This window comes from Scleropages formosus, chromosome 6 (genome assembly GCF_900964775.1).
Source record: "Scleropages formosus chromosome 6, fSclFor1.1, whole genome shotgun sequence".
In the NCBI taxonomy this organism is placed as follows: Eukaryota; Metazoa; Chordata; class Actinopteri; order Osteoglossiformes; family Osteoglossidae; genus Scleropages; species Scleropages formosus.
The window spans coordinates 7,793,815-7,821,363 of record NC_041811.1 but is presented as its reverse complement, the minus strand read 5'-3'; the positions used below and the strand labels follow the sequence as shown (position 1 = coordinate 7,821,363).

Genomic DNA, 27,549 nt, shown 5'->3' with positions numbered 1-27,549 from the left:
TGTTTGGGACCAAAGCTGAGAAGGGAAAACAAAAATAAATGATCCACATCTAATCTCCATCTGGAAGAAAACATTACTGTGTATTTTTATGCAAATATTTGAAAAGGGCATAAAGCAAGCATGTAGCCACATATATTTGAAAATCTGATACATTCAAATCAGAATTCCATTAAGGATTTTGCCAGATTTATTATTGAAAGATAAAATACAACTAATTCAAAGATGTTATTCACTAACTCATTGGTTAGAGAAATTCATTCAGTTCTTGCATAATAGAACTTTCAATACAGTATTTAAGAAAAATTGTCAAATTTTGAAGTAATACAAAAACTGGGCCTTTCTTCCACATGAGGCTTTTTTTTTTTTTTTTTTAAATTAAAAAGCAACACATCTTTCTTACAACTTCTGTAATTTCCTCTTGCTGCATATGCGTGTGAGGGAGAGCCAGAGCTCAACACAGGGAAGCTGGTGTGTATTACAGAAAGTCCCATTGGTCTGCTGTCATATTTTAGTTGCTATACCAAACCAAACACTGAACTGCTAGTTGAAAACATGCAGTTTGTCAGCTAATGGTACAATTGGTTCTACTGACATGACTTTAAAGTACAAATTAAGAAACATGTAAAATGCAATGTAGGAAATGCCATCAACTGTCAAGTATGAACCTTGACATTGACATTAAAATATTTAAAATTAAGGAAAAAATTAATCTGTTAACACTCAAGTTTTACCATTTGGGGTAATAAAATGTTTTATGAAGACATTTGGATATTTCCATATAGTCTAATACATTTTCACTATCTCATCTCATCTTCTGTCCCGCTTGTCCTAAAAGGGTCGCTGTGGCAGCAGGGAGAGCAGAAAGGCCCAGCCGCCCCTGTCCCCCGCAACTTCATCCAGCTCAGCCTGGGGGATCCCCAGCCGTTCCCAGGCCAACTGGGAGATATAATCCCTCCAGTGGGTCCTGGACCGACCTCGGGGCCTCGTCCCAGTTGGCTGTGCCCGATATACCTCCAAAGGGAGGCGCCCAGGGGGCATCCTTATCAGATACCCAAACCACCTCAACTGGCTCCTCTCAACGTGGAGGAGTAATGGCTCCGAGTTCCTCCCCGATGTCCGAACTCCTCACCCTGTCACGGAAAGAGTCCCAACACCCTGCGGACAAAACTCATTTCAGCCGCTTGTATCCGCGATCTTATTCTTTCGATCGTTACCCAAAGTTCATGACCATAGGTGAGGGTAGGGGCATAGATCGACCGGTAAATGGAGAGCTTCACCCTCATGAAGAAGGCAGGTAAGGAGAGTTTTTGCCCCAGGTGGAGGAGTTCAAGTACCTTGTGGTCTTGTTCACGAGTGAGGGAAGAAGGGAGCGTGAGATCGGCCAGACTGGGAGCAGCGGCAGCAGTAATGCGGTCGCTGTACCGGACTGTAGTGGCGAAGGGGGAGCTGAGACATTTTCACTATGTGAACAATATTCTTTAGTATGGCAGTCAAACTAAATTTGTTGCATAGCTACCACCTTGTATAAAAGTAAATGAGCCACGTAGTGCAATTCAAACAGATTTTTAGTGGTGTAACTCAGTGGAAGTATCTTTTTCAAGGATACTGCAGAAGGAAGGGGCAATTGTTCTTGTACTAGTAATATGCACGTTATAAACCCCTATCCTTAACCACAATGACACCCACTACCCAATACAAAATCAATTCTGCTAAGTCCAAAGCACAAAATAAACCATTAACATGTTCCAACTGTGTGGCACTAATGGAGACTCTTATTCCTTACCAGGTGTAGCTCACCCAACACTGAGCTTCAACATAGAGAGGAAGTGAGAAGACCTTAACTGGACTTGCAGTTAGTGCAGATGAACATTGGTTCAATGCTCCCTATTGGATGGCCGCTTTCGACTGTAGGTTAAGACTTCAGCACGTGACTGATAACACAATTGACGTTCTTGATGAGGGCAGCGCTGTACTTCCAGAGGCTAGTGTCCCGGATCAGTTCCGAGTCTCTCACCCACAGGTCATCATCATTACGGCAGTGGTGCAGCCGAGCCACCGATCCGGGTACTCGCAGCCTGGCACCCATCTGCCACGGCACGTTGTGCACTGAAATCCTCACTACAGCGCGTGGATTTACTATCATCTTTCGTGCATTGAAGGCCAAGAAGCGCAATGGCTCACGGTGCACGTGTCGCAGGATGTTGACCCCGGGCACATCAGCCCAAAGGTCAAACTTGCTATCATCCCCAACAACACGATGGCGAAAGACATTGTTTTCAAAAAAAAAGCTCTCCGTCCCCAGGTGGCCCATAGAGAGGTAGCTCATCATGTCAGCCCAGTTGTTGTGCAGCACGGGCACCACCACCTCGTCAATGTCATTCAGGACCACATAGCGGCTTATCCCCATGTTGCGGTAAACACAGTCATTCAGGGCTGTAATCTGTCCGTAATAGTGCACATCCCCAGGGTCAAGAGAAGGCTTCCAACTCTTAGAGACGTTGAGGTGGTGATGGATGTTCCAGGCTATGACCTCCACCAACCCTTCGGAGGAGTAGTAGTCCAGCACCTTCTGCAATATGGAGCTGCAGTCGCTCTTATAGATCAACACCTTCTGAGCCCCTAGGATCCGGTACATCTCCAAGGACTGCACAAACTGCAAGACATTACTGTAGTTACCAAACAAAGTGGAGATGCAGACCGTGAAGTTGCGGTGGAAGGCACCTGAACTGACCCTCTTGAGAGAGCGGATAGGGAGGAAGGGGCTTCCGGGGTACGGCTCCAGCCCCACCGTTACGGACACAGAAGACACTACCCCGGCCTCCAAAGGCACCTGGCAGAGGATGTCGGCAGTGCTGTAGGGGAAGCCAAAGTTTTCTGGATGAAATGCAACTTCAGCTCTCGTGGAGATCGCCTTTGAACCCTTACAGAAGTGGCAGTAGAATTGCGTCCAGCTGGCTTGGTCCACAATGCTGATGATGCGTAGCATTCTGGGAGAAAACCTCTCATCCAAGTAAGCTGATACTAAGAAGGCTTTGCTGTTTTTCACCGGCACTATCACCTTGGTATCCATGTTGCTTCCACAATGTTTTAAGCTTATTATAGAGAAGGTGGGACTGGGCCCCAGGTTTCCTAAGGCCCTTTGCAGGTCATACAATCCCACAAGCCATATAATAACTAAATAGATCAACGTGCCACAATAGACAAGGACAGTCAACTTGATCAGCGACTTGTATGTCAGTAAATTCATGTCGGTAGACAGTTTTCTTGCTCATCCAATTTCTGGAACATCCTCAGCATGGAGAGATCTGGAAAAAGGAAGAAAGTTGTTATGTATAGCGATAAGGCTGCTCAAAACATGACCCCAGTATACTGATTTACAACACTTGATATGTTCAGGGCACACGCTTCAGATTTAGTCAGAACTGTTGGACAGCCAACTCTTTTGTGGAAGGCAACTTACAGTATCAGGTTTGTATTACTGCAGAGTTCCTGTTATGATGTAAAAACACTTATGTTTGGAACTACCTTTGAAATAACTAACTTTTCAGTTGCTATGTCTGCACAAATGGTTTCCTTCCACTAGAAAGACATATTTCATCTGCCTGCATCAAGTTGAAGGCTCTGGTTATGGTCTATAAGACACCAGTCGATACACTCCCCTATACCTACAGGTCTTGATAGCATTCCAACATGCTACAGTCTTCCAACTCTGTCTGCTTGGTAGTCCCATGGAAATAAGGTCCAAAATAAAAAACACAAAAGGTTTTCAGCTGTAGTTCCAATGTGGTGGAATGACCACCCTCTGCCCTAAGCCCAGAACTGCTGAATCCTCTCAACTTTTAAGAAGGGTCTCAAAAACACATTTCAGACTTACTTCTACCCTGATCTTCTATGTGCTCCATAAATACGTACTGTGCAATCCATTTAAAAAAAAAGTATAGAGGTGGTCCCCGATATACGATGGGGTTACATTCTGTGAAACCAATCATAAGTCAAAAATGCATTTAACACACCTAATACACACCTCTGTGTGACAGACTGGGAGCTGCAGATTGCTACCTCTGCCCAGCATCACGAGAGAGTATCACGCACATATCGCTTGCCTGGGGGAGGAGAGAGGGGGGAGAAGAAAAAAAAAAAAAAAAAAAAAAGAAAATTTGAAGTACAGTTTCTACTGAATGTCTATCGCCAGCTCACCATCATAAAGTCGAAAAGATAGTAAGTTGAACCATCGTTAATCGGGGACCACCCGTATATACTGACTGTACACAGCAATCACGTCTGCATCTAGATCTCTCCTCCTGTTATTGTAATGCATTTTTTGTTTGTCAACTGGAGAAGTGTCTGCTTGATTTTAAAAAAAAAAAAAAAAAAAAAAAAACTGAAGTGTAGACCACTACAGCACATAGTGGTTTACACAATAATACAATATTTTACAACAGTCTCAGAACCGTGATTAGCCGTACTACTTACTAACAGATGATAAGTATTATAACTCTAAATTCTACAATAAGACTCAGCTCTCCATATTCTGGAAAGTAGGAATTCAGAAGAGCAGTGTTTATGCATCTATGATCCATATAAAAGCCTCACAGCTTTACAGTAAGTAAAGGTGTGTTGTCAGGTTTTGGTCAATTACGAGTGTATTGTCATTTTTACATGTAATAAATGGAATAGCAGGCACTTACGCTAAGCAACTTGCACAGTCTTTTCCATTTCTGAGCTCAACATACGTCAACTTACAGTAAGCAGTGTTAAAACAGTGACAGTGCAAAGGATTGCTCTTATACCTGAAGCCTGTTTTTAGGTCCTCATCCCTTGGGAAATCAGGTGAACCACAACATCCCAGAAAACACTCCTATTATGTATGCCTGAGTTAATTTGGAGCAGAAGCCTGGCTTCGCTTTGAGGAATAGTTTTGCAGCACCAAATGAGGAAGCTTAAGCGGAAGATATGACACCATTTTGAGAAAAGACACAAGCACAGTTTCAAAATCACTCACCGCACCCCTCTGTGCATTATCAGTACGCTCTAAGTTCACCACAAATGGACCCTAACTACATCAACACACCCTTGATCTTAGTTGCACAAAAAGTAGCATTGGTGCATCACAGCTCCTGGGGCTCTTCTTTCATTTATGTGTTCAGATTCTTCTCAGTCTAATTTGTATGTTCTCTGTTCTCACTTGAATGAAAGTGCCATCTGAGGAAATATGCATAAGGCGGTGACAGGAACCCACTTTAGATGTGGGGAGGGAGGAGAGAAGAGGGGGAAAAAAAAAAAAAAAAAAAAAAAAAAAGAGGTTAAGACTTGAGTACAACTTGTTGGAAATGACATCCTCACTGCGTGCGCACGCACGCACGCACACCATCTGAAACCGCTTGTCCCATGCAGGGTTGCAGGGAGCCAGAGCCTAACCCAGCAGCACAGGGCGCAAGGCTGGAGGGGGAGGGGACACACCCATAATGTAGCATAAATTTCCTCCTTTTTGCCACTGTAGATTTGAAACAGTCCGAGTCATCATGAACTAAATTATAATTTAAAATAAAAAAAAAAAAAAAGTCATGGCACCATACATACATACAATCAATACACCTACAAATTGCAAATACATATTGACAGAGAAGACAACAGCAAAAGATACCATTTCAAAGTTGTAGGCATCTACCACTTTCTCAGAGTCAAGACATTCTACTATTCATGTAAATTAAATCATCATGAATTGATGTTCATTTTTCCTAGTAAGAAACAGTTAAACACTTTGGTTATCCATATACTGCTGTGTGTACAGAGGGAACTTCTGCGTACACCATAACTACCAAATATATTAGCAAGAGAATAAAAGAAAAGTGCCCGGAGCTCCTTTGTATTTTAATATAAAGGATGTGAGACATAATACTGTCACGTCCATGGCCACACTGCAATTGACAGCACCTGAAGACGCCTGATGAGACTTAGAACACCAAGCTTTAAAAGACCCTCCTCAGCTCCTTCACACTCTCCGAATCTCAGTAAGACAACCACGGATCTTCACTCCCACTCTGACCACCGGTCGACCGATCCTTCACCCGTCCTCGATGAAAAGATCTCGCCTGACCCCTTGGTTTCTGACAAACAATCCTGTACTTGGGTTCAGCCCTTCCTGCATCCTTGGTTCCGCATGACAACTACAGTCTTGTTTCCCACTGCCCAATGATGGGGGGGGGGAGAACACGAACACACACAAAAAAATTTGTCTCAGCCTTCACAGATAACCAGGAATATGGAATACTGACATTTTTGAAGAAACACGACCAGCTCCACTTTAATATAAATTATGAGCACAATTAATTTTGAGTTCCTACAGCAGAAAGAGACATATATAGCAACCACTTTCAGTTTTCTTTTGTGACCAATGATGTTTTGTCTCAAGGGGCCCCATCACGCAACACTACCCACATCACCATCTCTGTCTTTGAAAACTTCCTGGAATTCAGAAACTCAGTGTTTCTGATCATACAGAACAGGGTCCGGAAAGAGGATATTTCATGCCTACGCCCTCAAGCCAAGCAGCTGCATCTGACGCTAATCAACACAGCCAGGGATAAAGGCAGCACCGTCCCAGCACAGGGTTGCAGAATCTACAACGCCTACCTGCTTGGCATGTATGTTCAACGCTCTACTCCCTACACCCTGTTTATCGTGCATGTTTCCTCTGGCTTTTGACCCCTGCTTGTTTATCCATGTTTCCTTGCCCCTGAAACGACATCTGAGCCTCGGAATACCCACGCTTGTCCCTGCCCATTGATTTTGCCTGCTCCTGCATTTTGTCCGGAATAAGCACACCTGCACTCGGGTCCCAAAACCTACCTCTTGTCTCCGGGTCTTAATGCTGACAGGACACGTTCCTGGCAGTGATAAGGAACCTCTGGTTCTGGCAAAAGGGTCAAAAGTTAAAGAAATAAGAATCACCGCCAGAACCGGTTACATGTTAACTTGTGTCTGATCTCTTTATCACTTTCAGTTCAGTCCCACTCAGGCACCCTTGTCTGAGAGTGGGCTAACACAAAATGCCACTTTAAAATTTGTCAAGCTTTTAGAATTTACGAACACGTCAACTTTCTGACAATACACTGGACTCTCTTTACAGAAATGTTAAGAGTGCATACAAAGCCACCATCCTCCCCCACCTGGGCTTCACCGACCACATCTCTGTTCTCTCTTGCATGCATACAGACCTCGGATGAAAGCTGCCAGACCGGTTTTAAAGCAGATCAGAGTGTGGCATGCGGGAGCCACAGCTGCACTACATGACTGCTTCGACACCACTGACTGGACTATGCTCAGAGAAGCATCAACCTATGATCACCACACAGACATTCAAGAGCAGAGGTGAGCTTTTTTTTTTTTTTTGGAAAAACACACAGAGGGCCACATCACAAACCTGCCATGGTATCACGGGCCGAACACATGCAGATACTATACATCTTGTGAGCTCTGTCATCGAAAAAAAAATTATATTCTACATAGCACATAGATTTTTGCTAGTCTACTAGTCAGCACAGAGTGTACAACTCATGTGCAGAAAGTCCCTTGCCTTGTAATTTTAAGTTCAGTTCATTCATGAGGCTAGTCATGTCAATGGCAAATGCCAAACTAGTCATTATTGCTTATTTCAAGGATTTCCTTCCCTTTGACAAAGACTTGAACTCAGATTCAAGAGTTAACACTTTTTTCAGCGCTTTGAGACAATGACCTGATAGCTGTGTGGTACAGCAGCTCTGTGTGTTCAGTCATGGTCCACCGAGAAAGAGATTGGGAAGAGGGGGAGAAAAAAAGAAAAGAAAAAAAAAAAAGCCTGTGGTTCAATGCCCTTGTTTGGTCACATCAACCAACCACATGGTTAAGTTTTAGCACTGACTTACAAAGCACCTCCTGATGAATAATGCAATGCAAAAATATTATAACACACCGTGTTATCGAGAGTTTGGGTGGGAAAACAGGGCTACTGTAAGTTGTTGGATTGTGGGAAAATTGTAAGAAAGTGTTCAACCGTTGGGGGGACTAACAGAGAAAATAAGGGGGTGACTGTTTGCCAGCAAGACAGGGAGAAAGCCTGGTAGGAGTGGGTGATAATACAAAAATTTTGTATTGATATGATACCAAAGAAATACAGGGCCAATATTGCCGATATTGATACCGATACTTCTTAATTTTAAAAGCTTGCACTTGAACTTACATGTACATTCCTGTAGGGAAGAGCAGTGTGTCAAGATTTATGAGGTGAACGCATCATTAATAAACTAAATCTGAATACATTTTCATGACATGACCACTAAGATTTTGTGATTTGTGCTCTCGGCACACCTGTAATTAGTCATGTGAATGTTAAAACCCAGGACAGATTTTAAGCACTTTCAAGCCAAAAAAAAAAAAAAAAAAAAAAAAAAAAAAAAAAAAAATTAAAAAATACTGCATTTTATTACTGCAAACTGAATTTGCGCACAGTTAACACAAAAGAGATACTCAGCCATTTTCATAGTTCAGGTTTGAGGTATATATTTTTCAATTCCAATAAAATAATTTATTTAGATAACACGTTTGTCAGTGTGCTGATTATTTTAAATGTCTGAATATAGTATATATTTATTCAGTCTGCTAAAAACCAACAACAACTATGATGACCAATCACACTTTGAAAATTAGCATTAACTATGTATGCCGAAGATCTATGACTAAAATATTACTTTCACCACTATAGCTACCTGGATATTCTTTGCTTCTTTGAAAGGACTCTGCCAGTCAGTGACTTCCGTCTCACAGTGACGGCACTGCCGGAGGTCTGTCTGAAGGATTTCCCTCCTCTTTTCGTTTCTTTTGCAGCTCGGAGTTCTCTTTTCGTGTTTTTTCTTATGTCTTTGTATAAATTGGTGGCGTTTCCACAGTAGCGAATAGCCTTCCTACACAAATCGCAGTTTGCAATGCTTTCATTTACAGCCGTAAAATAACCCCACACGACGCTCCTCTTTCTTTCTGCCATGCCATCTCTCACTCACGGGAACAGAAACTATCCGCTTGCGTTTGGCGCCGCTGAGTCACGTGATGGCAAGACGACAAAACGCAGCGGTGTATGCGCACACAGATTAGGGGTGGGAGGATCGATCCTAATATCGATAGTATCGATACCAACGTTGGTATTGGATCGATACTAGCCTGATGAGATCGATACTTTAAGTTTCTCTCCTCTACATTGCTCCCATTTCATCAGAATAGACATATATGTGCGCATTCGCCGCTCCTCCTCCCCTGCTCCGCTATGTTTTGTTAGCTTGCCGTCACGTGACTCAGCGGTGCCAAACGCAAGCAGACAGTTTTGGCTGCAGTGAGTGAGTGAAAGATGGCCGCATGACAGCATTTGTCAATTTTAGATCCTGTAGAAATTGCCATATTTTCCTCCCTGGCTTCTTAAGAGACAGGACAGGGGTGTTACAGGGACTGTGACTAGGGGATGACCACAACTTATGAAAACAAGCCCTCAATAACCAGAGCCATGCCATTTTTGGCCTTGGGGGATGTTGCAGTTTCTGGGGTTAAGGCTTAAAGGGGGCTACGGTGATAGTTATAAGGGGGCCAGAATGCATTATGCCTACCACAGGTGGTCCACAGACATGAGGGAACTGCAGAAAGCCGTTCCTGTAGAGAATCAGACAAGCTACCATCTGTGGGAACAGGGGAAATGAGTACACGTTCAAACACTACAGTAAAAGAGAATGGGTCAGTTAGGGAAATGTATATGCATCTAACCCTCCCTGGCTGAGAATCCCACCCTGAAATTTCTCAACAGGTCAGATGGACATATTAGATTTGTTCATTTTGCAGATGTTTTTCTCCAAAGCAACCTACATCTCAGAGAAAAATACAATGAGTGCATTATAGCTACAGAAGGAGCGATTTAGATCCAGAAGGTGATTCTAAAGTAGGCTATTAATTTGTCACATTCCACTATAGGAGTCAGTATACGTCATACGAGTAGCTACATAAAGGTTTTTCCATTATTCAGCAATTTCCAATCACAGGGGATGGGATAGCAGACGTGTAACCATGGGACCAAGGTCATGAGATATGCAACCTTCAGCAATCACCATAAAACAGGCACTTCTGTTTTTTTTTTTTTTTTTTCCCCCCCCTGTCGAGAGGGAGTGAGACTACAGCAGCAACTCCCTGTGGACCCAAAATTATGTCAGTAATAGTTATCTGCGATGGCTGTGGGACTGGCGTACGAGCGGACATCCTGCCTTGTGGGTACAAAACAGGCTGTACAGTGAAATTCCTTACATGCTGGGAAGGTAGAGAAAGGGGACAAATAGTTAGGGTTCTCCTGTCGGACCAAAAATAACACATTACTGATTGTTGTGGTTAGGACTCCATCAACATCCCTCCACTAGTACACTGATTCTATGTCATAATCATGGGCAGCCAATATAGCATAGCAGCTATGCAACTGGGGCTCAGGTACCTCCAATGACACCTTGCCAGGGGTTCAATTAATGGTTTCACTATTGCACGGCAGGTCATACCTGAGAAGATTGAGAGGGGATGCTTCTGTAAGTAGAAAAGTGTTTTTCAGAAGGCGGGCCAAGAAATACAATTAAGGGATTAGTACCAGGTTTTGGAATACCCAAGATACCAATAGTCTTCACACCCTTACCAGACAGAAGGGCATCCAGAAAGTCAGCACGACAAACAGACGACAGAGTAGCACTAGTATGTACAAGTAAAGGTAGCTTGGCACCTCGAACTTTAAGCAGGAGATAAGGCTCAGAAGAAGGAGAGGCAGTTAGAGCACCATTGGTGTCTCTCGGTCCTCACCCCGTTTGATACCACGCGCTCCCCAAAAGGAATTGCTCATGGTAAAGGGCATAGCTTGAGGGTCCTGTTGGGGACGGACCCCAGGGAGGCAAAGTTCTCCCTCACTTCTACAAAAGGGACGATCCTTAGCCCAGCAACCCTCTTTTCCGCATTGAAAACTGGCACTGCATGATAAATTTGTTGTGCCTAGTCCTCTACCTCACCCCTTTCTGTACCACATCTGCATTCTGCCTGCTGCTAAGCCTACAGTTATCCTATGTATATTTATATTTATTCATTTAGCTGACACTTTTCTCCGAAGTGGCTTATAATGGTAGTCTACCTACAATTATTTACCCATTTGTACAGTACCTTGCTCAAGGGTACTACAGCCAGAGGTGGCGCTCAAACCTGCAACCTTTGGGTCCAAAGTCTTAACCAGTCTAACCATTACGCTACCAGCTCCACCACTTCTATCTTGCCATGCCTTACCTTGTAGAGACTCTTGAAATGCTACAGGGCATTTGGGATCGTTATTTAAGTGGCTGTTTTGTCTTGCCCACCTAAAATAGGTTACAAGGATATAATAGATATACCACATATATGATGAGGCAGATGATCCTACCCTTAACTTTGAGGAGGTGATTACTCTCCGGGTGTTTATCAGTATCTCCCATCACTGCAATGTTACAACAAACACAATGAAGACATCTGAAGTTTCCTTGTAAAAACACACACACACACACACACACACACACACACACACACCCCATCTGAAACTGTTTGTCCCATGTGGGGTCACGGGGAGCCAGAGCCCAAACCGGCAGGGCGCAAGGCTGGAAGGGACACACCAAGGACGGGACCCCAGTCCGTCGCAAGGCACCCCAAGCAGGTCTCGAACCCCAGACCCACCAGAGAGCAGGACCCGGCCAAACCCACTGTGCTAGCGTGCCTCCCCTCCTTGTAAAAATTGCCAGCAAAAATTCCCCAGATATACAAATGGGCAAACAGCTGTAAGTATTTCAGCACTGCAAGCTGTGCTGGATATACACACACGAGCTAAACAAAATGTTATATTCCTTTTCTACCACTTTCTATCTCAAACATTTTAACTATTGATGGTCAAAAGAGCCATTAGTAGGACACAGTGCAGGAGAGTTCAATGTCCAACATAATTTGCAATGTTACGCAATCTGTAATAATTCACACATTTAAACAGCAGGGTAATCTTTTACTGCACGAGTTCACGGAAAGCACCTTGGATCAAGGGCGCTGCAGCGCTAAAGAAGGAGGCATGATTCAAACCTTTTCAAGTGCTCAAGTGCACAGTGGAGGGATGCAAATTTTGAACCTCCACAATATAAAGGGTTTCAGTTTGTCACGCCCCTCCCCTGCACCTTCGGCCATCATCAGCAGGAAATAAAAGGAGAAGCTCACTAGAGGACAAACTGTGGAACCTACTTCAGACACTGCTCTCGCATTCTTGTCGTTTCCCTTCAGTCCCGTTCCCTTATGCGATCCTCCAGCTCCCATCTTCCTGATTTTGGAGTATTGGGAATTCTCCTGGACAACATCTGCACATCGGCTGACCCCTTCCTGTACCTCGACCATTCTTTCGTCTCGCCCCTTAATAAATACAGCACATGCATTTGAGTCCAGTCTCCTATCCCATCCTTCACAGCGATGACACCGCTAAACACCCTCATCAGCCAAAATAAATCTTTCTACTGTGTTAATTATGGATTAATTAAATTACTTGAGTCCAGTGTCATGCTGATATTATTAGTAAAAAACTATTTGTTACGCACATCTTCAGTCATTTTACCCTAAGGTACTGGTGGTTAGAGCTGCCCTGCCGCCTTTAGATCTGAAGGTCACAGGCTCAAATCCCACCTGCTGCTCCAAGTATCCTTGATCAAGGCCTTTACCCTGATATGGTAAAGATTGGTACAGCAATGATTACCCCGCAGCGCTGTCCCCAACGTGTTCTAGCAGATCTTCACACTTGTCTTCTCCAGTCCCACCTGCCTGTATGTACAGAGCAGAACACTAACACACAATTTAGAGTCACCAATCCAGCTGAAACGTGTTTAGGGTTCTATATTCTATTCATTTTGTATGAGCAAATCCCATTATTTTTAAATGGTGTTGCACACGGCTTTTACTTTACGCTGTCAGTGCCAGAGCAATGCAACACACACACAAAATACACTTTAAACTCAGCAGTTCACTAGAAACACAGAGCATCCAGAGGAAGTGCATGCGTCATCAATCATTTTATGGATAAGAACTGGCTGAATGAAGCCTTTTAAAAAAATTAAAAAAAAAAAAACCACACCTTTTAAACCATCTACAGTATGTTCTCCAGTATTAAGAAATCACCATACAAGCGTTAAGAACGAATTACTTCCATAATTCCAAGCAAAACTATTTTATTTTTGGGGGGAAAAAAATAAAAATCACACGGACTTATAAATGTAACATTTAAGAGCAGAGGGATTTTTAAAAACGTTGAACGCTGTTCACCAGTTGTGAAGTTTGGTCTTATGTACTTCAGTAGGGTTGATGAAAATGAGGCTTTGCAGACACTTACTAGAGTAAATGGATCTCAAGGTCCTCCTCTTCCAACAGCTGTCTGAGAAAAGGGAAACAAAAAGGCTGTATGTATGCGTAGCCTCAGCTTTAGTCTGAGCAATCGTCCACCTAGACACTGCTGTCCCTTCCGGGAGGAGAAAACACACACTCACCAACCCAGTGTTGGAGTCCCAGGTGGCTCCTCCCTTAATGTCTTCTGCACCTGCCCCGCTTGTAGTTTCACTTAGGGCTGCAGGTGCAGCGAGTGACAATAAAAAGAAAACATTAACCTTCATGGGGCTTTTCACCACTTATTATTACTACTACTGTCACACCCCCGACCACACTCCAGCCAGGTGCACCTGGCAGGAATCAACGCAGAAGAGAAGAGAGAGAGCCACACCAGCGTTTCTAGGTCGTGGAGTCTCATTGAGACATCTGTCAACTCCACATATACAACTCCTGCCTTGTCTCGCCTCCTTGCTCCTGCCTCTTTCTACCTGTCCTTCCCTCACCATCCTGGCTCCTCACCCTACATCCTGACTCTCTCGGTTTCAACCACTGCTCTGCTCATTGACATCTACCTGGATTTCCCCTCAAGTCAAAGTTCACCCCTTGATTCTTTGAGACACGCCTGTATTATTTGCATAGTTGTAACTAATCTTTATAGACCGTGCTATCAATATCTTCCTCTCAGCTTTGTCCTTCTCTCTAGATTCTTTCTGCGCTCTAATATCCAGACAACCCTACAGCAGTTATACCTGATGGCTATCAGATATACTATGTTCCAACAAGCCCTAGCTGTCAGGTGGATCCTATCTAGTGGTCTGGTGAGGCTCTCGATCATCCTTCCAGCATCTTTTAACTGGTGTTCAACAGGGCTCAGTGCTGGGCTCCCATCTCTTCATCTATATCTCCTGCCTCGGACCCATCATCCCCTCCCATGGATTGCTCACTTATCTGAAACTTTTTGCCAAAGCAATTTGCAATGTCGACGATCCCCTCTCCACTTCTCTTTTCCCCAGGTTTGTTCCTGTGTTCTGGATTAAGTGCTTGTAGGCAACCATGCTGGGAAGGTCACCATTTAACTTGAGCAAGTTTATTCAACTTTATCCTGTATTACTTGCACGGCTACCAGATGCCTCATTGGTATATTTAAAATCCCTGGTGCTGCAGAGGAGTTTAAATTCATGCACCAGAGGTGCCAGATGCAGTGTTGGGGCCAGATGCAGTGGAGTGCTTAAGCTCCCATCTACCTCTTTTTTTTTTTTTTTTCTCCCCTCACATATCACTCCTTTCAATTTAAAAAAAAAAAATAATAAATCACAGGATGCTTTAAAAAGCCAGGGGGACAGCCACAGGCTGTTTTTAATGAGGAGTGGTTGCTGATCTGGTGGTTAGAAATGCTAACTGTAGACCCAGAAGTTGTAGAATCAAATCCCACCTCCAGCTGTAGTGCCCTTGAGCAAGTCTCTTACCTGGAAATGGTGCAGTAAAATTACCCAGCTGCATAAATGGGTAAATAAATGTAAGCAGCTAACATTATAAGCCACTTTTCTCTAAAGTGTTTGCTAAATAAAATTTTGACTTCAGGAGAGCATGGAGCGACTATTCTCCACTGAACATCGATGGCTCCACTGTGGCGATCAAGAGCACTAAATTCCTTGGTGTTCACCTGGCGGAGAACCTCACCTGGTCCCTCAACACCGGCTCACCACATTCTACAGATGGACTATGGAGAGCATCCTGAGCAGCTGCATCACTGCCTGGTTTGGTAATTGCACCGTTTCGGATCGCAAGACCTTGCGGCGGATAGTGAGGACAGCTGAGAAGATCATCGGGGTCTCTCTTCCCTCCATCATGCACGTTTACACCACATGCTGCAGCCGCAAACCCACCAGCATTGCAGATGACCCCACGCACCCCTCACACAAACTCTCCACCCTCCTGCCACCTGGCAAAAAAGTGCCAAAGCATTCGAGCCTCACGGCCAGACTGCGAACAGTTTCTTCCCCCAGACCATACTCCTCAACACTCAGGACTAATACAGTAATTATTGTCTTGTTTTAGGAACTGTTATAATGTTTAGCACTAGTTGCACAAGCCTTGCACACATGCATTTTATGTACTTTGTGTAGTCTAGCACTGACTGTTTTATGTTGCACCATGGTCCTGGAGGAACATTGTTTCATTTCACTGGGTACTGTTGTATACAGTTGAAATGACAAAGCCTCTTTTGACTCTTGAAATGTAAGGCACCAATCCAGATGACTAATATGGTGTAATGACAGGAAGTGGCCACCAGGGGCAGTGCAAGTCAGTTTTGAGTCTCCCTCCCTGCAAAAGGAAATGCGGTGGCGCAGTGGGTTGGACCGCAGTCCTGCTCTCCGGTGGGTCTGGGGTTCAAGTCCCGCTTGGGTGCCTTGCGACGGACTGGCGTCCCGTCCTGGGTGTGTCCCCTTCCCCCTCTGGCCTTACGCCCTGTGTTGCCGGGTAGGCTCCGGTTCCCCGTGACCCCGTAAGGGACAAGCGGTTCTGAAAATGTGTGTGTGTATATCCCTGCCAAGTTGAAGGTCTGAAGAACATGGTCACACTGCACTCCATCCAGATCTGTGGATGAAGAAGAGCAGCCAGAGGAGGGCTTGAATAACTGGAGGTTTATCTGCCAGTAGGTGGAGTTCTTACTCCAAGTTGCACAGAAGCTATAGAACATCTTCATTTCAGATGACCATTACTCTAAATACATGGTACAGCAAGATGTAAAATAAGGCAAGGAGGAGAAAGAGCAGTACTGCCATAGGAAGAAGATGACTGATGATATACAGGTCCTTTCCTCATGGCTGGTTCAGAATCTTAATGTGTCATCAATAGGATGAGGTGTAGGACACCAGAGTTTGAGTCAGTACTTGGAGGCAGGTTGGCATAATGTGATGACTCCTCAGATTCTATAGAAAACATCTAATATTTCAATTGACAGGGAGCCTACAGCTATACTAATAATAGACACATTCCCTTTTGATTGACAGGTGGATGGACAGGTCAGCTGAGTCACAATGGTGCTGCCCACCAGCAATGAGTGTGCGTGTGTGTGCAGGAGGCAGCAGCCTCCTCAGTAATGTCTACCTGACATTTCCTCCTTATATATCTAAAACAGTTCCAATAAGGAACTGTTTTATCATTTTATGATTCATTCATATGATGAATTCCTCCAAAGCAGCTTATAATACATGTACACTAAGCTACTTGCAAAGATTTACCCCTTTATATAGCAGGGTAATTTTTTAAACTGTTATTTCAGGGTAAGTACCTCAACCAAGGGCACTACAGAAGGAGGTGGGGTTTGAACCCAGGTCCTTTGCATCAAGGTGGCAACTCTAGCCACTAATTCCCCTGATCAGGCAAAGTGCTCATGTAGATCTCACCTTATACTTATGAACGATGCACAGTTGTCAGTTCAAAGCCAAAGCAGGAGCTTGCTCTTGTCTCTTCTGAATTAGTTTGGATACTGCCAGATAAGTAACAATAGCCATGCTGACAGTTATTAATATGCGCATGTTAATGAGGAACCCCAATAACTGAAGTTTGCAGCATGTTTCTCTGTGTGTTCAGTCCCTTGGGGACATTATAAATAAACGTGCTGGGAACACCCGTGGCTCTTCATTTTACGGCGAGAGTGAGATTAGATTTGTCTCTCGAGGAAATTAAACACCTGGGCGTCGGTTAATTTCCTGTTCCCAAATTCTGAGAAAACTAATTTCTAGGCCTTGATCCTGAGGTCTTCTTTAGCCTGAAGTTATTCCAATTTAAACAGACTCTTCACATCCCCCACCTGCTTATGACAAACCTCCATGATAGTTGCTCTCCATCGTTCACAGCCATTTGCCGCCGACAAGTAAAATCATTAATTGCGGTCAAACCTTAAATGATTGAAGCATCTCATTCTATGTCTTTTGTTCTTCAGAGTGACTCACACCAAAATAAAAGTAGTATCTACAGGATCCCAGCATGCCTTTAGGGGCGGGTGTCCATGTGACAACAGACTGCGCTAATGAATGAGCCCGAATTCGAGTTTCTGTGACATTATAGGGAACCTGGAGTGACATCACTTCCGAAAAAGTTACTCAAAAACTGCAACAGCACCAATTCAAATTTTTACAGCACAGCTGTACCACAAATGAATCATAAGGTTTTCTTCATGTGTGCAGTTTTTTTTTTTTTTGGGGGGGGGGGGTTGCAACTTCATGTAGTTCTTATAACAGTTTAATAGGAAAGTAAAGAAAAAAAATTTCTCAAGAAAAAGTTCAGCTTGGGGCAGCAATAACTCATACCATGTTTACATGAGATATGGCTATGTGAACATGGTTTACATAATATACAAGGCACCAGATCTCATTAAGCCATTTCTTTTGAAGGGTTTTCAATTAATTTTCCCAGTTTGCAATTTATTAATTTTTTGGCACCTGTAGCTGGTTGCCTCCTGATTATGAACCAGCCCTGAAACAAACCCCTATTACACCAAGCTGTAAATCATGCCCAAGGTGTATGAACCCCACTAACTCCCACAGTCCTGCCTACACTGTTCCCTCAAACTCACCAATCCCACCTTCACCTTTTCTGTCCAGAGGATACCCTCACCCAACTCCACATTTAAGCCCTCCAGCAATTCTAAGCCCAGGTGGAAAAGTACACTACATTTATTTAGCAGACACTTTTCTCCAGTGTGACTTCCAATGAATTGTATGTAGTGTTATGAGCCCACACATCTTATTTACCAAGGTGACTTACACTACTTACAATGGGTCACTCATCCATACATCAGTGAAACACACTCTCTCTGTGACACATCTTTGGACTGTGGGAGGAAACCGACACAGTGAGAAGATGCAAACTCCAGAGGCTGAGCGGGGATCGAACCTACATCCCCTCGCACCACCCAGGTGCTGAGACAGCAGCACTACTTCCTGCACCACCATGCGGTCCACTAAGCATCTGTTCAAACACACAATCACACTTTAAAACTTTCTACTCATCTATTATAATTTTGCTTTGCTGCCACTGAGTTCCATTTGTGGAAAACATGCATATTTTTCCTGTTCCGGTGCAATTTACTGTAGTGCAACATTGTAATGTTGATTTTTTTTTGCTGTTTAGACTAATGTGCTGTATGTGTGTGTTTCTCAGAATGCTGTCAAGGGAAACCAGACACACAGTGTATAACAATACCAACTTCCTTCAAAATTAACACACTGAACCTGCATACCTTCACCCCACATGATGGGTATCACCAGCATTCAAGATACACAGGAGAAGATGTTACACCCGACATGTATACTTACAATGGCTGTACGCAAGGACCCAGCCCAACAAACCTCACCACGAAGCCATAGAGAACATCATCCAGCATTACCAACAGATGTCTCCATGACTCAAGATCAAGGAGCCTAACTTCCTTCCCTAACCAACACAACCACAGGGTATCAACATGGGTATTTCATTGAGGTTGTTAAGCAGGTACCCTCTTTTGCCTGAGTTTCATTGAATTAGGCCCACATCATCTCCGGAAGAATCAACAGCGCAGTCTGGCATCCCAGACCTACCCCACTCCACACACATTAGAGACTCTTCACCCACAATGAAGACTGCAACTCCACACACACCCTCAACTACCCCAATTAAACCACCCTTCCATACCTACCTACAAACACAGCATTTTCACAACTCAAACCATCCCAAATTACCTCCAAACTTGCCAACAAGACCCAGAACACTCCACAAATTTTAATCTAATTAACAAGGCAACACCTCCTTACCACCAGCTGCCTTCCATTAGTCACCTGCCATTTATTTTACCACCACTACATACCTCCTTCCTACCTGTAACCTCAACTACCCTGCTCTTTTCTCACCCATAGACACTGACTCACCTTCTCAGCAGTCTCAGATGTCTCAGACAGCTCTTTTACCACCACGCTTAATGAGTATCCTCTAACACCAAATTCCATTAACAGAGATGTAGCTGCTTTAGCCAGAAACCCCTTAACACCTACCTCTACTGGTTTCACATTAGCCTGCTATCCATGGTCTCTTGCCTCTGCCACCAGCTCCACATACTTCAATTTCCATTCATATGCCTCCCCAGTGCTGTTTGACGATGTTACTGTTAGTTGTACAAAGTACATGATCCACTCACACTCTGAACATAACACCGTGTTCGGACGCAATGAAGTAACCGCAACGACCTCCGGAACCTGGAGCCGTTTACCCACATCAGCCAACACCTTCCAGTCCCCATGCGTTACCCCACCTACCAAGGCATGTCCACTCTTGCCTCGTGTTACTCTTATCTGTCTGTACAAATCCACAGGTTTTAGCTATGCTGCAAACAGGCAAAGAATTCACCATATGCTGCTTACTCTCAAAAACAGCTGCTAAACACCTAAGAACCTGATTATGGCACCGAGTATAGCACCCCTGCACCGAGCTAATTTTACACCCCAACAAGATGTGCCTCAACATTGCCAAACCACAACAACTTACAACATCACCACCACTGCTTAACGTTCTGTGGCATTGACAGCATGTCGTAAGTCGCTCCAACAACGGACTTAAGGCGACTCACCTCCACAGCCCACACATCTTGCCAGCACAGCTTCTTTTCCACACGTTCTCACTTTACTCACTGACCCTGCTTAACTGACTGCCTTTGCACCCCTCGCCTCCTCTTCCTGCTCAACAACCACCCACTATTTGTCTGCTTCCACCAGTGCAGCACTCCACAATCGGCGCATGCAGCCAGAGCCAAACCCTGCCTTCCCCTTCTCCACGTGTCCAACCACATCTGACAACTGCAGTGCCCCTTTTGTGCTCTGGACCACATCTCTGAGGTTCCACCCCCTACCTGTCTCTAAACTCTACTAAGTCAGCTCCAAACCCACTTTTGCACACTTACCTTCCTCAGCCAAACTTGTCACTAGCAGCTCCAACATGCCCTTCCCATACAATGCTGTACTACTTAAACAGCATGGCACTCCCAGCCACCTTCTTACTGCCTTCCTAATAAGCCGCTCATGCTTTTCAACCTCCTAGACAGAAAACTTGTATACCACAAGTAGCCGCTTAATGTGTGGCAACAGCCCAAACTGCAGACACCACAACTTCAGTTTCCCAGGCAGGAGGGATGCATCAATGCTCTTAATACCTTTCACAACCGCCTCCCTTTCTGCCACAACCTGCTCCTTATCACTTAACATAGAATTATACCACCTACCCAGGCTCTTAACTGGCTTTTCCAGTACAGGCAACAAGTGACGTAGCTGTAACTATCATCATATCGCCTATGAATGCTCTAATGGGGGGTAGGCGTATCCCATCCTGCAGCCTCTCATGGCCAACAACCCATTTGGAAGCCCTAATAATAACTTCCAATGCCATTGTGAAGGCCAATGGCGAAATTGTACATCCAGCCATGATCGCAACCTCCAACCGATACCAAAGATGTTCTATAGCCTTCTGTACTAAAACAAAGCTGAATATCTGCAAAGTAGGCTTTCACCAGCCTCATAACACTTTAAGGGACTTTAAAAAAACCTAACAGCCTTCACAACAAGCTGTACAGAACTGACCCAAAAGTGAAAATCTTGCCAAATCCAAGAACGCTACACGGAGATCTCTTGTCTCCTTCATGGCAGTCTGAATCTGATGTCAAATCATGCTGGTGTGCTCCAAGCATTCTGGAAGCCCTGCCTTCTCCATGGAGGTATCATACAATTTCATAATGATATTTAATTTGATTAAACTCTGAATATATCTTAAGCTCCATACAATTCTCTTTTGAAATCCAATTAAAAATTAATTTTGACATTTGTAAGACATGTTTGTATATAGTAAAGTAATATATTTTTGTGGTACCATCTACACATATTCATGTTTAATTGTGCTGCTCTTCTCTCTCTATGTTTATATTATTAGATATGCTCATAAACAACCAACGACTGCAGCCACTTGTCCTGAGTGGGGTCGCAGCAACGCAGGATGCAAGGCCTGGGGGGGGAAGGAACACACTCTGGACAGGACATCAGTCTGCTACAGGGCATCCCAAGCAGGGCTTGATCCCCAGACCCTCCACACAGTGGGAACTGAACAAACCCACCACACCCCATTGCTCATAAAAATCTCTTTAAAAATAGTACAGTATTTTTTATGGTCTATATAGCATTCATCCATTTGTCTTCCCCAGAGTTTGGTGATGTATCGTTACCCTACCTCTTTGATGCAGATTATGTGTGTTGAATGAGTCCGAGGGAACAGCCGCCGTGTCAAGTTACCCCTATTATGGCCTTTAAATTCAGCTTATCTAATTTGTTTAATGGGAATCTTAAGTAAGAGAAGGATACGAAAAAACACTGCTTTGTGCAGAGACAATTCTCTTCTCAAAAATGCCCAGTAAATAACGGCAGTGGAAAAATAACGTGGTAGAAAACAGGCTGCTTCAGAGTCCGTGCCACACGCAGAGCGACACTGGGGCACTTTAGGGCAGCTCATCTCAATTATCACTTTGAGATTACTCATAATGGCATTATGCAAATGGAACACATCTGCCATCAGGGCTTTGTCTGGTGTCTTCTGAGAGAATCTATAAATTACACATCTTATCTCATTCGATTGTTTCAGCGCACAAGAGGGAGTGCTGGAAAGAAAAGAAAAAAAAAAAACCACCACCACCACCACCATAGAGGGCCACGAATAGTACCCATGAAAGGCTTTCAGAATGTGTTGCCATACAAGTCTGTGGAGATGAGGAGCCATTTAGCAACAGGCCTGTCTAGTGTCTCACAAATCCCCCTGGACTAACTGAGGATGTGGGGCTGTGCTCTAGAGGGGGGTCCTTAAAATACGAGAGCCTGTAATTGTGTGTCAGTGTAGGGACATGCAGTGATGAGCAATCAGGGAGCCACGAGGGGCAGTGGTTAGCATAGCTGTAGGGATCATTGCCTTGGAATTGGAAAGTATTTGGCTTAAATCCCTGCTCCTGATCCAGTACCCTTGATTGAGGTATTTACCTTAAATTAGGGACACCTGGTAGTCTAGTGGTTAGTGCTGCTACCTTTAGACCCAGGATGTTGCAGGTTTGAATCCCACCTCCAGTTGTAGGGAGTGAGGTACTTACTTGGAATTACTGCGGTAAAATTAACTAGCTGTGTAAATGGGAGAATAATTCAGATGCTTTGGAGAAAAGCATTGGCAAAATGTACATGAACTGAAAGAGTAGAAGTTATCTAATTGAATAAGTGGATACATCATTGTATAGGTGATTATGTTGCTCTGTAAAAGGTATACACTAGATGGTGAAAAATAGCAATTTCCTCTCAACCTTTATGTTGACAGTGATTCACAATCAGTGTCCCAGGGGCCCCCTGGTGGCCATAACCTGTAACTTTAGTGGTAATGAAAAAACTCCCACACACACAGTCTGAAACCGCTTGACCCAAGCGGGGTCGTGGCGAACCAGAGCCTAACCTGGCAACACAGGGCGCAAGGCTTGAGGGGGAGGGGACACACCCAGGATGGGACACCAGTCCATCACCCCAAGCAGGGCTTAAACCCCAGACCCACCAGAGAGCAGGATCTGGCCAAACCTGATGTGCCCCACATTGAAATATTGAGGGAGTATTTTTAACAATAGACAGTCAAATAATGTAGGGGATCATTTTGCGCGATCAGCAGGTAATGGGTAGAGTAGTCCTCTTGCCCTCAAAGAACCCACATTTAAATCTAATTAAAACCACCCAGAAGTATAAATAGGTAAATAAGCAGCTTTGTGCTCAAACCTCACTATAAATTAAGGCGAATAGTAATAAAGCACAGCACTGATCTGCTAAGCACAGCAGCCAAATGAGCAATGGTGTTTACTGTTTAAACATGAGAATATTTTTTTTTTTTATTGGCAGCCATTGCCATGGGCCACATCTCATTGGCAAATTATAAAGTGATGACATTTCAACAGTGATGACTCTACTGCCATAAAAGCTAGTCAGTCAATACAATGTGGATGCCTTCAGAAGGAGCTCCCGGAAACCGTTTGCTAAGCCCACCAGCACTTATCTCCATTTTTTTCATATCCGAAATAAGACATTTTTAATATCTTTGAGCAGCTGTCCTCCTACAGTCAATTCAGTCTACTCCCTTTTTACCCTTTTCTCGATCACAGCCTCTTTTAAAATAACAGGAGGAGGAACGAAAGTCTGTGTATGTGTGCCTTTCTGTCTGGTGAGATAGATTGAATCTAGAATCACATTTCTTTTATATGAGTTCGGGGGGGAGACATGGGGGGGGTGACTCCTTTTAAAATTCTTTCTTGGAAAAAAACAGGACCTTTTCAAGGATACAGTCCAGACAGCTGGCTGAGACGTGGAAAGATCCGGAAAAAATAACAAAGGAGGTGTCCAAGGAGCAGCTGAGGCTGACGACAAAGGAATCGATGCCCCCTTTTTCACCTGACGTCATTGTGTCGGCTACGGGAATTGGGAGGCTTTGAGGAGACGAGTGTTGGTGCGGAAGAAGAGGAGAACCACTCTGACCCGTGTGAGCTGTACAGGATGGGGGAAGAGTCCATTTAGTTAAGGAATCAGCAGTAGTCCATGCAATAATTCCAAGTCCCTATTTTCATTGACATTAGGCTTGGAAAACAGTAAAAACAATGTGTGTTGTCTATGTTTTTTTTTTTTACCTGACAAGTTCCTAGTTATGAATTGGAACTCTACTGAGAGTCACAGAACAGCAGAATGTTTAGATGTTTGATGGATATCTGTTTTTATATTCCTTCAGCTTTTCTTTCCTTTAAATAACTCCAGGTGAATTGTGACCATAAACACAGCAAGTGTGACATCCAGTGATAATGATGATGATGATGATCATCATCATCATCATCCTCATGGTGGAAGGTTGTGCTGGTGGACGTTTCCTCTTCCAGACTGATCAGCTGGTCCTAGAATCCATTATTGAATTCAACTTCTCTGATGTCAGTTCCCCTCTGTCCACCTTTGTAGACCAATATCTACAAATGGGGACATCATTGTCAGCCTAGCTTGGAGTCATTAGTGGGCCAAGTAGTGCTAGATGAGGGTGAGAGCTGGGACAAGACCAGTGATTTCACAGGGATGTTCATTAAAAATGATTATAGTTATTTATATGTAAATAGGCAGGGCTGTGTCTCACAAGTTGTACTCATGTTTCAGTACCTTATAATTGCTTTGTACAGCAGCCAATTTAAGTCTTTTGTCTAACAGAGAAGGTCTTTGAAAGTGGGGAAAAACAAGCACTGATTCTTCAACTGACAAACATGACAGGGACTGGAAATCAGTTTGGAAGTCCATAATTACATTAGTTCATAACTCAAGTAATTTTTACCATTAAGACACAATCAATAAAAACTTAACAGATAGACCTCCCTTGATCTTTTAGCAAGTTGGGCTGTAAAAATCCCAGATATAGCAGTAACAAATGAAAAATACTATGCAAGACATTTAAATACCTTTATTAACTTTGAGCAGCATTAAAATTAAAACTAAAATGACCAGATAAAAAATATGTTGTCTCCACAAACTCCTATTCAATGCCAACTGCTGACAACTTCTTTCCATAAAAACATGTGTAGTGTTCCTCATCTTATTATTGATTAGCAATGTTCACAAACTCCAGAAACCAGGCATAAATACTGAAATGAATTCAACTGTAAACAGCTGAAATAAGGCAGCCCCACATTCCTACCCTCTTTTAGTGCATTTTACTGACACCTAATGGTCGGTTATGAAAATACAAGTCGCGTTTGCTTTGCTACGGAAGCAAATTTTATACAATAGATAAGTCAAGAAAACAAATAAATATTCATAACCCTAAACAATAAATAACTAATACTAACCTGGAAAATGTTTGTATCTTCGAAAATTTGCAACTCAGCCATTTATAACATGATGAGCTTGTGTAGAGCTAATGCATTGCAGAGCAGTGTGCTAATGCAGAGGAACAAAGTTTGTTTTCTAAAACAGTGGGGAGGTGTGAAGGTGAGAGAACATTCTTAACTAGGCTCATGGGCAACTCAGCTCATTCAGACACACATTTCTCGGGGTTCCAGGCCCCATCACAGCCTTGGCCAATAAAATGATAACACAGTAAAAGAGGTTACAGTTGGTCCCTGACTTACCAAATTAATTGGCACCAAGAGTTGTTCTGTTACTAAAAGTTTTTAGTTGAATGTTGGCTGACCAGGTCCTCCTTATCGATTCTATACATAGCTATTGCGTAATTTACACTGGCAAAAACAATAGCGTTGGGCTAATTGTCTGCACTTCCAGAATTGTGTGCCTGTATCTATGGATCTTCATCTGTTGCTGGACATCCACTTTTGTTCATTCAGTTATGTATTGCTTTGGGAAAAACAGCTGGCCAAACCAAAAAATGTCACGTGTCAGCAACCAAAACATTTACATTTATTTCTTTATCAGATGCTTTTCCCCATACCAACTTCCAACAAACTCTACGTAGTGTTATCAGCCCACACACCTTATTCACCATGGTGACTTACACTGCTAGATACACTACTTACAATGGATCACTCATCCATCCATCAGTGGAACACACTCTCTCTGTCACTTACACACTATGGGGGAACCTGAACAGCATGCCCTTGGACTGTGGGAGGAAAGCAGAGCACCCGGAGGAAACCCACACAGACACAGGGAGAGCATGCAAACTCCACACTGAGTGGGGATCGAAGCCATGTCCTCTCACACCACCCAGGTGCTGAGACAGCAGCGCTACTCGCTCTGCCACTGGGCTGCCACAAACAGCTTTGCAGTATGGCAACAGCAGGCCTTTTCACTGTCTTTCCCTCTTCCCCATCCCTTCCCGGTGAGCCAGTATGACTCGTGCACACACTTGAACATTGAGTCCCCTGGCAGGGGTATTTAGGACATGGTGTAAATTAGAAAGCTCAATAAATAATTGTGATCAGAGCTAGACCAGGGTGTTTGTGCTTATTGGCTCAAGGATCTCATATTTTTCCCTACACATTAAAAAAATTCAATTTGCAACAGTAGTGTAACAAAAACAAATGAAAGCATAATTATAAGAAATGAAAAACAATGTAATTTGAATGTTATTTATGCTAAAGTGCAGACAGCAACTGTGCATCAACAAGGAGCTGGATGTATTATGTAAAGGATGATGGAAAGGGGGGGGCATCACTGATGAGCGCAAAACTGGTAGATGTAGAAGTCATAGGCTAATCTGTGGCTTGTTCTCCTGCTGTTTGTTTCTCTTCCACATTTTACAGTCTTTTGAAAACTTAATTCAGTGCTTACTATTCACAATCACTGTCGGCACACCGCGAGACACTTTGGTGTGCAAATTCATTTGAAATGCCAGTCTAAAAGCTTCTGGAAAAAAAGTTCATGTCTGCAAAACAAAATGTAATTCAAAAGTCTGTAAGTCAGGGACCACCTGTATAGGTTTTTCCCACAAACATAGGAGCTCCTTTGGATCCTGCATAGCCGCGTATCTCAGGGCCATGGGACTACGACGCATCAGGGGTTTGTTCGAGCACATATGGATCACACAAATGGAGAAAAACACCACAGATATTGCACAGGACCTGTGGGCGCACACAAACATACATACAGCGTTAAAGAGAGCAAATGAGAACAAGTGCAATCATTTTTAACACAGTACAAGGAGGTCTCAGATATGGTTGCAGACAATGTAAAAAAAAAAGGACAACAATTTAATAACAGCACTGGCTTTGGGTCCATCGGCACCGGCTCAGCAATGCATCCGATAAATGAAAAAGCCACCGTGAATAAAGTCGCATTTTCAAGTGCTCAGTGAAAACAACCGACAGCAGTCATCTGCTTGAGTAGCTGCATCCAGGTGGCCACAGCCGCAGGTTTCGCAAAGTTGCCACCATGCGCTGCGGCAGAGTCTGCGGGCGCACCCCTGCCTCCTTCCTCGAAACGTCCTTCAGTATCTCGCTCGCGGTTTTCCATTTGCCAGAATGTGACAGTTTTCTTTTTTTTGGCAACCATGGAGATGAGTGAGTGACAGCTGAGGCTCCCACACCCCCCCCTCCCCCCATCTTTCCACTTTTGCAACAGG

At 43.7% G+C, this 27,549-nt stretch overlaps 1 protein-coding gene across 1 annotated transcript; it reads right to left on the bottom strand.

Annotated features, from left to right (window-relative positions):
- Window positions 1-1,369: 1,369 nt before the first annotated feature.
- On the bottom strand, window positions 1,370-5,010 carry LOC108922644 (uncharacterized). Its single transcript, XM_018732878.2, has 2 exons — window positions 4,791-5,010; window positions 1,370-3,305 (listed from the first exon to the last, which is right to left on the bottom strand). Exon 2 carries the CDS (start codon window positions 3,245-3,247, stop codon window positions 1,913-1,915), a length of 1,335 nt encoding a protein of 444 aa, XP_018588394.1. The 5' UTR covers window positions 3,248-3,305; window positions 4,791-5,010; the 3' UTR covers window positions 1,370-1,912.
- Between the last annotated feature and the right edge of the window lie 22,539 nt (window positions 5,011-27,549).

What these genes read in the sequence shown, in the direction of transcription:
- LOC108922644 (XM_018732878.2), bottom strand. Translation starts at nt 3,247, where the DNA reads ATGAATTTACTGACATACAAGTCGCTGATCAAGTTGACTGTCCTTGTC.